Source organism: Bactrocera dorsalis, chromosome 5 (assembly GCF_023373825.1).
Source record: "Bactrocera dorsalis isolate Fly_Bdor chromosome 5, ASM2337382v1, whole genome shotgun sequence".
NCBI lineage: Eukaryota > Metazoa > Arthropoda > Insecta > Diptera > Tephritidae > Bactrocera > Bactrocera dorsalis.
Window position 1 is genome coordinate 29,223,755 of NC_064307.1, and position 16,104 is coordinate 29,239,858.

The 16,104-nt window shown below is 36.4% G+C and overlaps 1 protein-coding gene across 2 annotated transcripts in view; it reads right to left on the minus strand.

Annotated features, from left to right (window-relative positions):
• LOC105225058 (glutamate receptor 1) overlaps positions 1–16,104 on the minus strand; it is a 114,237-nt gene that overhangs the window by 14,286 nt on the left and 83,847 nt on the right. For both annotated transcript variants that reach the window (XM_049458747.1, XM_049458746.1), the window contains exons 12-13: positions 6,128–6,224; positions 2,420–2,880 (exon numbers count right to left, since the gene is read on the minus strand). In XM_049458747.1, coding sequence (XP_049314704.1) covers positions 2,420–2,880; positions 6,128–6,224 — 558 coding nt within the window. The remainder of the gene's footprint in view (positions 1–2,419; positions 2,881–6,127; positions 6,225–16,104) is intronic.

Consider the following 16,104-nt stretch of genomic DNA (forward strand, 5'->3'; position numbering starts at 1 on the left):
ATATTTCGAAATATTTGAACCTTTTCCATTATTGCATTTATAAAATGCTAGACTCTCCAGTAACTTTTGATCAAATAAAAAGTATCGATAGCGTCTACCGATATGTATGACGTGATTTTGACAGCTGACGGCCATGTTTGTTTACGGATATACATACATATGTAAAATTTTGTCAGTGTGTTCAGTAAGACTTGCCATTTCATCATGAAACGTTTCATTTTGGTACAATGAAATCCAAGAGGCAATGGCATCGCCAAAAATGGACTGTTTGGTGTGAATTGTGTTATGGCCACATCATCAAACCTTATTTCCTTCGAAATGAGGCTGGAGACGTTGTGCAAAGTTTGATTTGCTTGAATCTTAAATGCCATAACATTACTTGCATTAAAAAATAGAGCCCATTTCGACCAAATTTGAGCGTTTTATGTGACATTGTCATAACGTAGTTCTTGTTGGTAGACCCCCTAGTTATTATAAATCATCAAAGCCACTTCGACAGTGACAAGTTTTACCTTGTTATTTCCAAATAATATGGGTGTTTTTGTTGTTTACTTTTGCCAAATATAAATTCTTATAAATAAAAGTAAGAATGAGCTAGTTCGTCTGTGAACGAGCATTTCATACTCTTGCAGCTTGCAAGGATCAAAGGCAGAGAAGTACCTAAGTACCTTCAGATACATAAGGCTTCTTAGTTACGAGTATATGGGGTCTACGGCGAGTTTTCATCAGATTTTATTCATTCATAACATAAAGATGCACTATCATAAGGAAAACAAGCTCTCTTAATTTCACTAATAGAACTCACATATTGGCTGGTGTATGAGATGTAAAGTCACATGGTAGTGTATATTAGGTATGTTCAAACCACTTGTAACACACAGACTTACTACTATTAGAAAAGGATTTTCTTTGAATTTCAATTATGTATCTCACACAGTGCGGTAAAAAAGGCGTCTATAAGCACTGGGTACACATATACAGTACACAGTAGCGTGAACAGTTTTGGTTCGATTTACGCTATATTTAATCATAACGGTGAACACCTCAAATGCACTATTCGTGCAAAATTTTATTTTGATATATTATTATTATCATTATTGATTTGTATACTAAAAGCAAAAGTCTCAAATGAAATTTTGAATTAATTGAATGAAATTACATACGAAATTTGGTTTAAATCGGTTTAGTCTCGAGATATGTGATTTCACCTGAAAGTGGGCCGTGCCACACCCATCGTCTAATTTTCATACCGGCTCTCATAAAGCTGTCTCATAGTATCTCGGGTAAAGTTTTTTTATCTTATTAAATTCTATAACATTTCTAGAATATTGTCCTAAATTTTCAAGTTGATCTGATCAATACTCTCGGAGATGCAACCCTGAGAACTTGTGCGCTCGAGGCAACCTAGGCTAAGTGCGCCATCTTTAAGCGCGTTTTTCTCGAAACTGTGTTTTCAAAGTCGGTTGTCAAAATTTCTCGCGAACTACTCAAAGAACTTCTGCTGACAACACAGATGCACCTTTTTTCCGAGGAACTGCCGGAAATGGCGTCGTAATGATGGCAGTCATTATATTTTTTTTTTTGAATATTTTACAAAATGTTTACTAAATATGAGTCTTTTAAATAAAAAAAAAATTATTAAAATATTTTATTTTTTATATGTAAAAAAAATTACTGAAAAAAGGCCGAGTTCAATCGTGGCCGACACTCGCTCAAAGACGAATTCCGTGAAAGTCGTCCAAAAACAGCCGTTGTGCCAGAAAACATCGATGCCGTACGTGAACTGATAATGCAAGACCGTCATGTAACATACCTTTAGATAGAGGCATGCCTATGCATTTCTCCCACCAGCATACATTCGATATTGCATGAACACCTGGCCGTAAAAAAGGTTTGTTCTCGTTGGATCCCGCACAATTTGACAATCGCTCAAAAAAAGGCTCGTGTGGATTGGTGTAAAGAAATGCTGAAAAAATACGATCGCGGTACTTCAAAAGACGTTTATAAGATCGTCACAATTGACGAATCATGGATCTATGCGTATGAGCCCGAAACAAGACGAGCCAAATCTAACGAAAAAAAACCATTTTCGTTGATAAATATTCCTACTTTCATTATTAGGCCAGAAATATATACATATAGCAGCCCTCGTATATACAAGGTTTACACAAAATTTCGTGATTACAGATATTGTATAATAGATTTTCTTATTTTGGACGTAAGAAAACTGCCGAGTTTCTCCACCACGTCAACAGAGTATATACGAGTACATATAAACTTTTGTATTATACAACTGTTGCATCGGCATATATATATTTACATGTGTAGGCAAATTCGGTGTCTCTGGTACAGCTAAACCTTCATGTTAAATATCTGCCCACACAACATATGAATATGACATGCATTGCATTGTACTTACCCGAAAAAAGTCCCAGGTGGAGCCATGTAAGAGCGTACCATACTGCACTTCCGTTTGCATAGCTAAGTCTTCGGGTGAATTGATTGGTGTCACCATCCGCTCGACAGTGAGAAACGCTGCCAAATTGGCTGTATACGATGAAATTAGAATGAGCGTGAAAAACCACCAAGCGGCGCCAACTATGCGACCGGAGATGGAACGCGGTGATATGTCGCAGCCCTGTTGCATGAAAGCGGCCAAGGCAAACCAAAATGAATTCAAAATGCTAAACTCGTTGACCGCTACATTGCCGGATGAGCCGAGGCCAACGCTTCCGGCCACACCACCAGCACCGACTACGCCAATATTTGCCGGGCTAGCCGTGGCACTAGTCGCACCGGTCATTGGACCGGGCACAGGTACACCACCGATGATGCCAGGTGGCTGTTGATTAGCCATTTGATCGTGATGTGCATGCGAATCTGCCGGAAAAGAGAAAAGCTGAAGTATGACAAGATGTGGGCAAGTAATAATAGAGAATGATGGAATGATAAAGGAAGCGTGTATGAAGCTGTGCACCATACATATACCATATGTGAAAAGAGTCTGTGTTTGTATGTGTATTTCTGCCTGTCTGTGCATTTGTGTGCATGCCGGCATTATCAGTTGATTGTAGGTATTTGCATACAACTTGAAAATGACAAGCGTTCATTCACATTGTTTATTCCCCTACGTGTGTGTATGTGTGTACGTTGGTCATTGTGTCTGCTTCATTGATTATACTCGTACATGAATGTATGTCTGTATATATGTATGCCAAAGTTGTGCAAGTGCTAACGAAAAGGCCGTCTGCAACTATTAAATTGGACGCCTGTGAATGCCGCATATCGCACTTTGAATGCCGCATAAAGTCAGGCGCTGCCAGGCACATGCCACATGCCCAGCCTACTCGGAGGCCTACGTGCGCTGAATGCCACATGTGCCAAGGAATGTTTGGCCGTCACACATTCACTTCGTTCTTATATCGGCTGGAATTTTCACCATTTATTTCGTATCATCATTCTTTATCTGCTATTCTTTTTTGGATGCTTTCACATGATATTTTTTTCTTTTTTGGCTGCTATGCCGCTCTGGGGCATGCTGGTATTCCGCTTTTAGTTTTTATCTACTAAGCCCCAAACACATAACAAATATTTACATGCCTCCGTTTCACAGACTCACAGGCCTGCTGGGAATATTTTGGCTTGAAAGTTTGTTTACTGTTGACCTTCGTGTGCGAATTTCTGCGTCAAAGTTTTGAAGCTTGCGCTGCTTTGATCATATGAAACAACATTTTTGTCTTAGGCTTATCTGTTTCAAAGGGATAATAGATTTTAAATAAAATATCCTCAGCAGCTGGAGCTACTTTGTTTGTAAGTAACAGGCTAATCTGTATTGGAAGGACTAAGAAATTTTAAGCTAAAGATTTTCACAGAAAAAATGTAACATTATTTAGAGAGAAACGAAAGACATCAGAAAAATGCTTTCACTCGGTTGAACGATCTTCGAAGCAGACACTCCTTGGATTACGTGTACGAGAAATGTATTTAGTATTCGTCTCGTAAGTAATCGTCTAAATTAGTTCTGTATGTCACGCTTATCAACCAATGAAAGCTGCAATGGCGCAAAATTTTAATTTTAAGCGAAGTTAAAATGAAAACTCGCCATATATGTTTTTCTCATGTAAAATTTTTTTCCGAAATGAAATTTTGTTCAATACGGTAAGGTGTTCGAAAACGGTATAGAAGATATTTGTAGGGATAGAAACATCAGATTTTATGGCTGAACTCCATGGTTGGCCCATGTTATAACTTTCAATATACAAATTTGTTGGGAAAAAGTTGCATAGGTATTGAATAAAGAATTAAATCGGAATATAGTCGATTATGTAAGGTTATATTAGCAGCCTTCTCGGAACTCTCTTGTCAAAAAATTGACACTTAAAACAAAAACATAGTTATCGAATTGATATGATACAGGCATGTATGTTGATACTTCAATAAAGCGGTATGGTATGATTGCTGTACTCAAAGCTTCCAAGATTTGCACTAAGTTAAAGTCAATTGTACCCTTGCGAATAGCTCCATGATAAAATCAATTAATTTTCGAAACTTCGGATTTTACAAAAGTTGATTATAAGCAACGCATAACTCGATATTTCTAAAATATATTTTGTAGCGAAAAGAGACCATTCTTCATCAAAGAAAGAAGCACAACACAATTGCGCAAGTTTGTTTGAGTAACTTAATAGATTGTGCAATACACTACTCGCCAACGAAACCAGCGAATTGAAGCCAACCGGTCCACAGTGGAGCACTTAACTAAGCTGAGTAATGATATTGCAGTCTTCTTTCCATTTCTCATTAATTCTTAACTCTTTTTTCTGAGCTTCGTTTACCAACTACAGATCAAAAGAACCTGACTTTAGAATCGAAACGAACCGTAAATTAGAAGAAAAGATATAATATTAATATATATATTTATAAATACGCTGAACTTATGGTAAGCCGCGTACTTTCCTAGTGGTCCTGACAGAATATTTGTATGTATTATCTGTGACGGATGCGACTGTTGGGTGAAAGCAAAGGCTGTCCCCTTGCTGCTACACCAAATCACACATATGAGTGTGCGCAGCTATGTGTCGAATGCCGTTATTCCGAAATTCCGTTAGCAGCTTAGTTATTTTGGTTGGGTATTTTTATATGTTTGACGAAAATTCGTCTCTATACATGTAAGCGCACACATACTCACATGAATATGCACAAGCTTTTAGCAATTAAATTAAGGCGCAGCCGTCGTCTAATAGATGTGTAGCTGTGCAGCTGTAGCTTTCGGCCCCACAGCAACATGGAACTATTATGGAAGTTAGGCAACTCGTTGGCATTTGCATGACGAGAGGCTTGCATACATATGTATATACATACACACGTACTTATATTCGTTAGACATGTGTACGTAATGCTACAATTCCAACTGACTCCTTGACTGTCCGCCACCCAACGTGGCATGTCACTGTAATTTGTGACTTTGATGTGGAGCAAGATTAGAACGAGTGAATTAAATGAACGCATCCTAATTGAAAGGATTTGTGATTTGTGGCCAGGATTGCTGCTAAATTGCCAATCGAATTGGCAGCACATCTATAATGCATGTATGTGTGTGAACATGCCGCTAGGAGCACTTTGAGTGCTCTGGTGCGGTAAAATCAAAGGACAGCTTGGAAGAGGAATTGATTGGCAAACGGTGAAAGTGGGTATATTAAATTAGCTTTGGCAAATTTAAGTCAAGTATTAAGCTTATTATAAGGAAAATATTTAAATTCTAGGCATTAATTTGGTTTGATTTTAGGTATACGGGAATTTAAATTATTTTTTCGACGATTTAATCATTGATATAAATTAGTACCCGACAAGGAAATGCTTAATTAACTTTTCTGAACGTAAGCTGGGGTTGTCTTAATCTATGTATGTAGTATTTCAAGTTATAAAAAATTTCAGTAAAGCTTGAAAAATTTTCCAAGAACGGCAAATCAGAGTTTTTCTTTGGAATTAGCTTTAAACTTCCTTCCTGCTTTTGTATACGTGTTTATTATGCACTTTGTTGGTGTGTCCAAATTGTATTTTTACGGCGTCTTCTGTACACTTTTTAAATATTTGACAAATCCGTTTACGAATATTATGCAGCACTTACCTGTCTGATACTGCACAATGCGCCACTCATACGGCGAGAAGCGGGAAACAAAGAACAGCACGATGCTTACTCCAATGTAGCTGAAGATGACACTCATCTGTTGCAACACATGGTCGAAAAGAGACAGGAAGCAGCGACGAGGAAACAGGTAATGGCATGAAAAGAGAAAAATGCAGTTTTCGTTACTAGAGTCTTTTATTTTATGCAAATAATATTTAAGAAAGAGGCTTTCAAGAACATAAGTATATAAGGAAAAAAGCTCTGGCACTCAAAAATAGTTGTCTACTCCTCATAGTGGTGCTTGAGTGCTAAGAGGATGTGTAAATAGTGGCAAACCAAAAACTGAAACTCTTTCAAGCAAAGAAAAAATATAAAATTTAAAAAATATATATAATTTATGAAAGATTTTCAGCATTTAATTCATTAAACATTTTTGAAACATATACATATATAATAGTTATTTTTTTTGAGTTAAATTTCTTAAAAATTAAAATACTTCGGTAGTATATTTTATGAAATTTCAATATTCCTTTTTTAAACTACAATCTTTCCGCATTTGAAGAAAATCAATTTGATATCTGATATTTTGAAAATCACCATCAGCTGCACAATCCGATCCGGCTTTTCATCGAAAAATCTTCTTCAGAGATGTGGCTCATTTCTGGCTGAATGGCTTCGTCAATAAGCGTCATTGGTCTGGCAGCAATTCGAATGTACTAAATGAGTCACCCCTGCATCTGAGGTCTATGTGCCGGCGGCGTCATTGGGCCGTATTTCTTCCGTGATGAGCAATATTGGCACGTTACTGTGATTGGAAATCGCTACCGCTCAATGATAACCGAATATTTTTGTACCGAATTGGATGATGTGGACTTGGACAACATTTGGTTCCAACAGAACGGCGTCACAAGCCTCACAGCGAATTCCACATTCAATTTATTGACGACCAAGTTTGGTGAACGTGTTATCTCATGAAATGACCCAGTCAATTGGCCCCCTAGGTCGTGCAATTTGACGCGGTTAGACCATTTCCTGTGGTGCTGCGTCAAGTCTATAGTCTATGCCAATAAGCCAGCGAAGACTGATGAACTTCGGACGAATATCGAATGTTGAATTGCTGTAGTATTGACAGATTTAAGTTTGAAAACCGTCGAATATTAGGTTCAACGTCTGGTCTTCTGCAAGCGTGCCGTGGTAGCCATACAAAATGAATCGTGTTCCATACGTAATGGCATCAATTGTATTTTCACAAAAAAATTCGTTATTTTTCTTCCTTGGTTGAGTTCGCCAGGATCGTGGTTCCAGCGCTTTAGGGTACTGTTGTAAACCATCCATTAATTTCAGTTTCGGTCTGCCTCCGCAATGTTATTACTTGCTTATACAAAGTCTGTAGCTTATGATGATACTGCTTGATCCAAAAGTCTGTAGATGGAGTAACAATATATGTATTGTTATATGTATTTGGTGCTTATTCCAGAGTCTATTTTTAGCTTTTCAAGCCCAATATTTAAATAAGTTCACTTGATTTAGAGTTTCCGATTCGTACCACATTTCTTACATTCGCCATTATATCTTTAATGAGATATATTAAATTATTTGGTATACTAAACTTGTGTAAGCTATTTCTACTATCGTCGTATGCTGCCTTGAAACCTATAGAAAAGTGAATTGTCATGATATTATTTTCCTCCGTCTTTTTCAAGAATTTGTCTTACTACAAATATCCAATCAGTGGGGCCTCTCCCAGTAAATCTTGCTTGGTGGGTCTTGATAATTTGGGCGTAATCGTCCTTGCGGAATATTGGAAAATATTTTATAGGCTATATTAGCAGTGTAATTTGTCTATAATTTTTGCATTGAAATTTGTCTCTTTTTTTGAACAATAGGCATACTATTCCGGCTTCCCATTGTTGTGGCATCCTTTCTAGTTTCTATGCCTGTTGAGTCACTTTAAATATATGGAGAGAAACGTGGTCCACGTGCTTATATAGCTCTGCACGTATCTCGTCAGTTCCAGGAGCTTTTTGATTCCTCATGCTTCATTGTTTTGTGATTAAAGCTCGCTGGATCGCTGTTTATCATTTTATGAAATTGACAAGAGTTTTCTGAAATGTAATTGACTTGTGCGGTTTTTGAAAAGTTTTTGGTGGTTTCTCTCTTTTTATTTATGTCTGTGTATACGTTTTTCAGGTCTTCTTAGTTTTCTGTATAATTCGGAAGATCAGATTATATGGCAACTAAATACTCTTTGTGGTCCGATCAGAATAACTTGTTTGAAGATTTTACCATTGTTTTTAACCATATCTGTGTCAAAATTCTTGAAGATTTAATGTAAAAAAAAAAAGTTTTCCAAGCTTTTTCCCTCAACTACTATTGTATTGTTCTCAATGGCAATATTAAATATTAAAATTAAAATTTCAGAAAAATATTATTTTCTTAAAAACGAGACCAACTGAATGATATTTCGAATGCAAACCACCAGCTTGTAAGCAAATGTTCCCCATTTATTACTGTGTAAACAAATCCACTGACAATTCGTTACAGAATAAAATATTTAATTCTGCTTTCTGTGTAATTCTCTTTCACTGCGCTTACTTCCTTTGCCCGAGGCTGAGGCCTAATTTGATTTGTGACGAACAACCTAAATTTCTTTTCTTAACTGATTACGTATTTCACTTCCACTTTCTCTTAGCTTGTTAGCTTTGCTGTCATTTGATTTTCGTTATTATTAAAGCGACACGCTTTTTATTAGCTTCACAACTTTTGGCATTTGCGAAACTTTGTAAATGAGCAGAGCCACACGCAGGCATGTGTGTGCAAGCTTGCCTGCCTGCCTGAAAGTAGGCAAACAAACACGCGTGTGTATACAAGCATATGTATACCTATATCTGCACTTGCATGCTTCTGTATGGGCGTGCTGTTTGTGCAAGGATTTTAATTTAATGCAAAGCTTTTCACACATACACACATAGGCAGAATGTGTGCGCATGAGTTGGTATTCTGTACTTGTTTAAACAAACGTGAAAGCTTAAGCGGGTTGGACTTTGATTTGAAAATTAGACAAAAAAACTCATTTGGATTGTAAGAATATTGCTATGGTTCTCTAATCAAGAACTCCTGTCTTTAAAGAAACAGTTGTCGCACTCGCGACGTGGCTCCCTGTCGACAGTCATCACTTCGAAGTCGTAGGCGATTTCGTCTATCTAGGAACCAGTATTAACAACAACAACAACAATGGCAACCTCGAAATCCAAGGACTTTTGCCAACAGTTGTTCTTTCGAACTGAGTAGACAATTGAGAAGTTAAGTCCTATATCGATGAACAAAGACCAACTCTAACAGCCATTCATCATCCCCGTTCTGATATATGGTGCAGAGGCATGGACGATGATAACATCTGATCAGTCGGCGTTACGAGTTTTCGAGAGAAAGGTTCTGCGACAGATTTATGGTCCTTTGTGCATTGGCCATGGCAAGTACCGTTATCGAGGGAATGAAGCTATACGAGATATACGACGACATAGTCCAGCGATTTAAAAGACAACGGCTACGCTGGCTAGGTCATGTCTTCCGAATGGACGAAAACACTCTTGTTCTGAAAGTGTTCGACGCAGGAAGCAGGGAAAGAGGAAGACCTCCACTCCGTTGGAAAGATCAGAAAAAGAACCTGGCTACAATTGGAATCTGGCGATCTTGAATCTTAAATTTCGTAGCGGTGTTTTCGCCGATAATGAACAATAAGTATCGAGAGCGCTAACGACTACTAAGTTCTTCCATAGTTTTTTCTACAGTGGACATTTTTTGGCTTGAGTAACTTTAAAATTTGTGTCAGCTGGACTCCTCCAAATCCATAGTTCCATTCATCTAGATCGATTTGAGTATTGCTTTAGTATAAGTAGCTTGTTCTAGGAAAGGAACTTCACTTTAGGCGACAGTAAATCTGCGAAAACCTTAACTTGAGCTGTGTTCTCTTAATTTTCAAGTGGATTCGTCATTTACGTTTTTTATTAATTGTACGTTCCCGATATTTTCAGCTTGTGCTAGTTGGTAGCAATAGACCATATAAAGGGTCTGGGGATATACACCATTTGTATAGATCAGATTAATGCCACGGTTTCAGAGCCATCAGTTACGTTTATAGTTTCCTGAAGGCAATAGTAGAATTACTAACCGACGCAGGCAGTTCAGTGTCATCCGACACAGATAATCGATATAAATAAAAAAAAAAATTCAATTAAGACGAAAATCATGAAATAAAATTATGAGTTGTAAGCACTGGTGTCCCATTTTATATTAAATAAAAACACATAATTATATAACTAAAATAAAAAAAAAAATATTTCTAGTATTAGTTTAATAATAAAATATTCATAAATTCTATACATTTGAAATATTCCAACACAATTTTAATTTTTATTTTATTACTCATGGTCACACCCCTAATTTCCACAGTATAAGCACGTTCTGCACGTATACCTATGCAAACCATATATCCGTACTCCTGCATGTGAGAGCACAGTTGGGATATTTACATTGCTGCATTAATGTGCGTGTAATCTGCCAACAGTATTTTGGCGGCTTTTAATTTTGCCTAGTCTGACAGGCAAACTTTTCACCTTTCACGAGGTCACGAGTGTACAACAAACACACCTAAACATTTGTACAAGCAATAATATAAAATACGTGAAATAAAAACAACAAAGTAGCAACAATTCGCTGTAATCTCAGTTTGGCAACTGCGATTAGCCTGAAAGCGTGTAATCTGTCGTTGCGCATTTTTAGGCGTTGAGCCTGTGATCTTTGCGCACAAAATCCCATGAGTTGTGACTGCGACTTGTAAACTGCTGCTCAGCGTGAAAAAAATACATCTGCAGCTATTTATGAAGATATATATGTTTATAAATTTTGTATGTGTGTTAGTTTGTCAATACTTTGTTGCTTACAATTCTCAACGAAATATGTATACACATTCCCCCTTTGTGTCATACTTAGCTACTTTAAACATTTAAATTTGCGCTTGAAATGGAATTTAATTTGCGTTATTGCGCTAAAACGTTCTAGTTTGCTGCACACACACACACATACACCTATTTACGTAATCAAATTATTCTATTTTGTTTTACTTTTTCAGTTGCATATCAAATGTGCTCGAGTGTGAGTGTGTGAGTTCACTATGCACACATATGAAAGCCGCGAGTGGGTTCCTAATTCGCCTGCTATCAAGCTAACAATTTCATTTTACTAATGCAATTCGAAATACTTTGGCCTCATTTTTTAACGTGTGCACACACTTAAGCCAACACTCACATACCGCCACGTGCAGCGGCATACATATGAGTCAAATTATAAAGTAGAGTTAGCGAAAAATGGCAAAATTTTATATGCTTGCATATATCTACAAACTTTTAAACATACATAGCATATATACCATTTATATATATCTGCATACATACACATGCGAATATACTGCTATATTGGCGCGACGTGCGAATTGCTCGTACCTAGTATGCAAAAGTTTGCTATGCTTCTAAAAGCAGCCAACGAGCGTATTCGTATATGCACACATTTACATAAATGTTGATATGTGTATGTGTGTTCATTCGTTTTTGGTTATGGCTATCTGGATTACTACTTCTCATATGAGTAATTTGGTGTGTATGCAATTGTAATGAAAATTTATGGCAGCAAGTTCTTTATGCCACACATTTCAAATGGCACTTAAAATTTTAATACCTTCATGTGTTCGTACATAGAGTTTATTATGGTTTTAATACTCACATTTCATATTTTTTTTCTTTTTTTTTCTATTTCTGCCAATTTCATTTCTTTATTTATTCAATTTAATTGGTACTATACAGAAACGAATTTGTTCTACTTTAGTTTTCAATTTCTTCTATTAATAAAGTGCTTTCACTTGAGAATTGTAATTTTTGTATGAAAAAAGACTGTTGTTAGCTAAAGCTAAAGTATGGGGTTCAGCTATATAAAAGTGTGTTGATTTTCATCTAAGTTAATGGTTATGGGTTAGTCTTATTGGTTTCATATATTTCAATACACTCTACATACGTATGCTTCGAGCAATTTAATTAAAGTATTAAATGGTATGCTTCCGTAGCTTCTTTCGTCCAATCTTTAAATTGTATTTTATTTAAAAGTTAGTGGGTTTAACTTCGCATAAAAATCACAGAATAGAGCAAAATAATATCTGCAAGCTTTCGCTCCTTGAAAGTCTTTACCAAAGAGTCATAAAAATAAAATTAGCCCTTCAAAGTTGAATAAAAGAAGGATGTTCATTCTATAAGATCAGGTTACAAAAATAACGCATACTACATATACGATATATGTATATATATGTATGTACATATTATGGAATAACCAATATGTATATTGGAAGCTATCTTAAAAGTTGAAAAGAAAAGTAGTCTAATGTTAAAGTAACTATTTCACATTGTGAAGAGTACAGAACATGAACAGATGAGATAAATCTTAATCTAATCAACTGGCTAACATGGTTGTAGCAACTTGTACATACGTCAATATGTAGTATATCCAAGATTTCAGATTGAGATATTCAGCGAAAATTGAAATATTAAAGTAAAACTTTGCTTATTAAATTCTCTAAAGAATTCAGCAAAGCCTATCAATATACATTAACAAATTGGATTAATTTGGTTTTGGAACTTCTCTTCTGCTATTGATTTCTATGATTTCGTGGTCTGTGTGTAGATAAACATCAAAATAGCAATGATATTTTATTTCTAAATTGTCAGATACTCTTCACTTTTTAGATATACATATAATAATAAAAGGTCACAAATCAAGCGCTTTATGTTGATAAATATCTCTAAAATGTGAAAGAAATGCTCCTGGTCGAGAGAGGTCAACATTTCTTGCCTTTCTGTTCGAATTATAATGGTGAATATTTTGGATATGAAAGTTCGACTCGTCTCGATAAAGCTGAATTTTTTTCGAAAAGCGTGCCGTAACCAGGTCTCTTTGAATAAGCTTGATAGTGCGAATTCCGGTCTCACATTCATGGAGAGCATTTTAACTGCTGAAGAGACATGGGTTTATTAGTTTGAAATGCAAACATATCAACAATCATCGGAATGGAGTGAAAATACGAGCCGAAACAATACACAACACGCAAAAATCGCTAAAAAATCAATATGATGCTCATTGCTTTTTTGATATTCGTGGTTTAGTGCATCAAGAATCAGTTCCGGAGGAACAAACGGTCAATAAGGAGTTCTCTTTGTACACACGATTATATTGCACCATCGCATTGAACCATGATTGTGACCGATTTTAAAGCCAAAAAGCAGTGAATATCATCCATCAATCACCGTATTCCTCAGATTGGCTCCGAGTATTATTTTTTTGTTCCTGGAATTGAAATTGTCACTCCGTGGAACCCGTTTTCAGTCGATCGAAAAGATAAAACAAAATTGGTTGAAGAAGATGGCTGCCACTCCAAAAAGTGCTTATGTAAAGTGTTTCGAGGAAAATCGTTGGCAGACGTGTATTATATCTGGTGGGGATTACTGTGATGGCCATAAAATAAATATTGATGAATAAATAAATATTTTGTGTTTTATTTAGAATTTCCCGATACAACGTTTATATTGTTTTTTAATATTCCAAAATTTAAAGGAATTACATTCATTTTCTCTGCAATATTAGAAAACGTAAATTCAGCCTTGTCATTCAATGGGCAGTTAGGCCAAATTATAAGCGTCATTAAATGTTATTATTAAGTTCTAGTTACCATATTAGTAGGAGGGATTCTTGAACATGGTGCGAGAAATTGTAATCTAAAAACTCGATCAGATACAATTCATTAAAGCGAAATTTATAAATTTTTTTTATAAAACTTACATTGGAGTTATCATTATTATCTTTTCTCTTATTGTAGCTTTAGGCAAGTTGTTAATATTTCTTTCCTTGCCAGATGTAAATCACGCAATATATTATATTAAAGACCTTAGCTTTTTTCCAAAGTTCCTCTTAGATTTCCCTTAAAGGTATCATATCATAATTACGAGGGATTTGTGGGTGGGCCAGAACCGTTGGAGAAGAGGTGCGGTAAGCTTTTTCAAGGATGGATAGAAGTTAAGTGTGAGTGTAGAAGACACAGGACCTATGGTTCTCCAGTTAGTTTGTCAAAGGGTGGTCAACAACCAGAATTTGTGCGACAGTAAGATCCTTCTGTCCCAAAGTGAGCCATTAGAGATACTCCAAATTACTTGAATTTAGAGAAGTGAGTCTTCCCTCAATTGTAGGTGTTCGGGCTAAACACTGTCCAATAGGTACATACACAGTACGACTAAATATTTTGCCGGACGATCTTTTCTGTATGAAAGAAGTCGAGGGGGAATTATTTTGGAATTTTCTCCACCCAATATTGAAATATCCCGGTAGACAAACCTATGAAGAACCAATTAAGTGGCTGGGATTGATTTTAACCGTCTAATAAATTTATGGTGAGCTGAAAACACTTCGCCGATCTAAGAGGTGATGCAGTTTAAGGAAGGTTTAGATATCGCAAAGAACAAATATCTGTCCAAAGGAGATCCATCGATTTTGGTTTAACTCTATGATCTTACCTAACCCAACCTACCCTTTGGTATATTATGTTGTCTTATCACATACAGTCTTCTGATCGCATCTAAGCTTATTTTATTTGCTTACCTCATTTTATTTCAAGCCCATTTTATCGAAAAGATGGTTACTAAGTTACTAAGAAAATGCCTATTGACTTTGGCAATTTAAGCGCATTCGATGGAGTATAATTCGAGGTCTTTCCTTTTTCCTGGGAGTTAAATTTCAGTTTTGGCTTATTCTTTGTTAAATAATGTAAATGAGAAGACCAGCATTTTGGGCCAAATGTCTGCTGTTTACTTAAGTCTAATGGAATTTGTTCTTAAAATATTAATATTCGTGTTTCATGCCTTTTTTGCTCTCGAACATTGTGCAGCTTTGCTGCTGCTAAACTCCTCGTCTATGCAAAGCTGCAGCTCATTAGTATGCAGGACAGGCCATGCAGCAGCGCAATGCCGAAGTCGATGACAGGCTGCTGCTGGGACATTTTAATTTCGCACAAAATTACTTAGCACACTTACTAAGAAATGCAAGAAATGCAATAAAAAATGTACGAACACTATTTGAGTTTGCAGACAGATTTGGCAAATCTTTACAGCAATTTGCCCACTCACTGGAGTGCGAACGAAGTTTTTGCGCTCAACAAAGAAATGCTTGCTCACTGCTGCAATGCGAAGCTGAAGCTTTTCAAACAGTTTTCTTCGAGCGTATTTGCTTAGTCTAATGTCACTATTTTGAGGGGTTCAAAAAAGTTTGATGAACTCAGTTGGAAGCAACAAAAAAAACCAAAAAAAAAAACGAAACTAGCAGAATGCATAAGTAGCAAAGGAAATAAACTGTGACGCAGTTGGCGTTGAAGTCGAGAGTACAAATACTGGCACGCCATTGAATAGAAGTCGGACAGGAAGAGTGTGGGCGCAGTCAAATTGCAAGAGTTTCAATGCCTCCTTGTAGTTTATGACAGTTAATGGCTTACGGGTGGGGCTGGCTGGTTGAACGAACGCTTTGCCATAGTTAGCGTATAACTTCAATTTTCTAACAACAAAACTTTTCGCGCTGCTTTACTGCATTAAACTTTATAAGCTTTCTACATTTTGGCCAAATAGAAAACTTGCCAAATAACCAAAATGAGGGAACGAACAAACCATAAGCATCGATGCCGTGGTTATTCTCCTTCCTGCTTTTGTTGTTGTTATTGCAGCTGCGATTGCTACTGTTTCTGTGCGCTGTTGCCGTTGTTTAATGTTGATGGGGTGGAAAAGTTTAAATTTCACAAAATGCAAAGTTTAACCAAACCAGTGTATGTACATACATACATACATACACGACAATACACAAGCCACATACACGAGAATGCCAACGACAAGGGCCAAAAT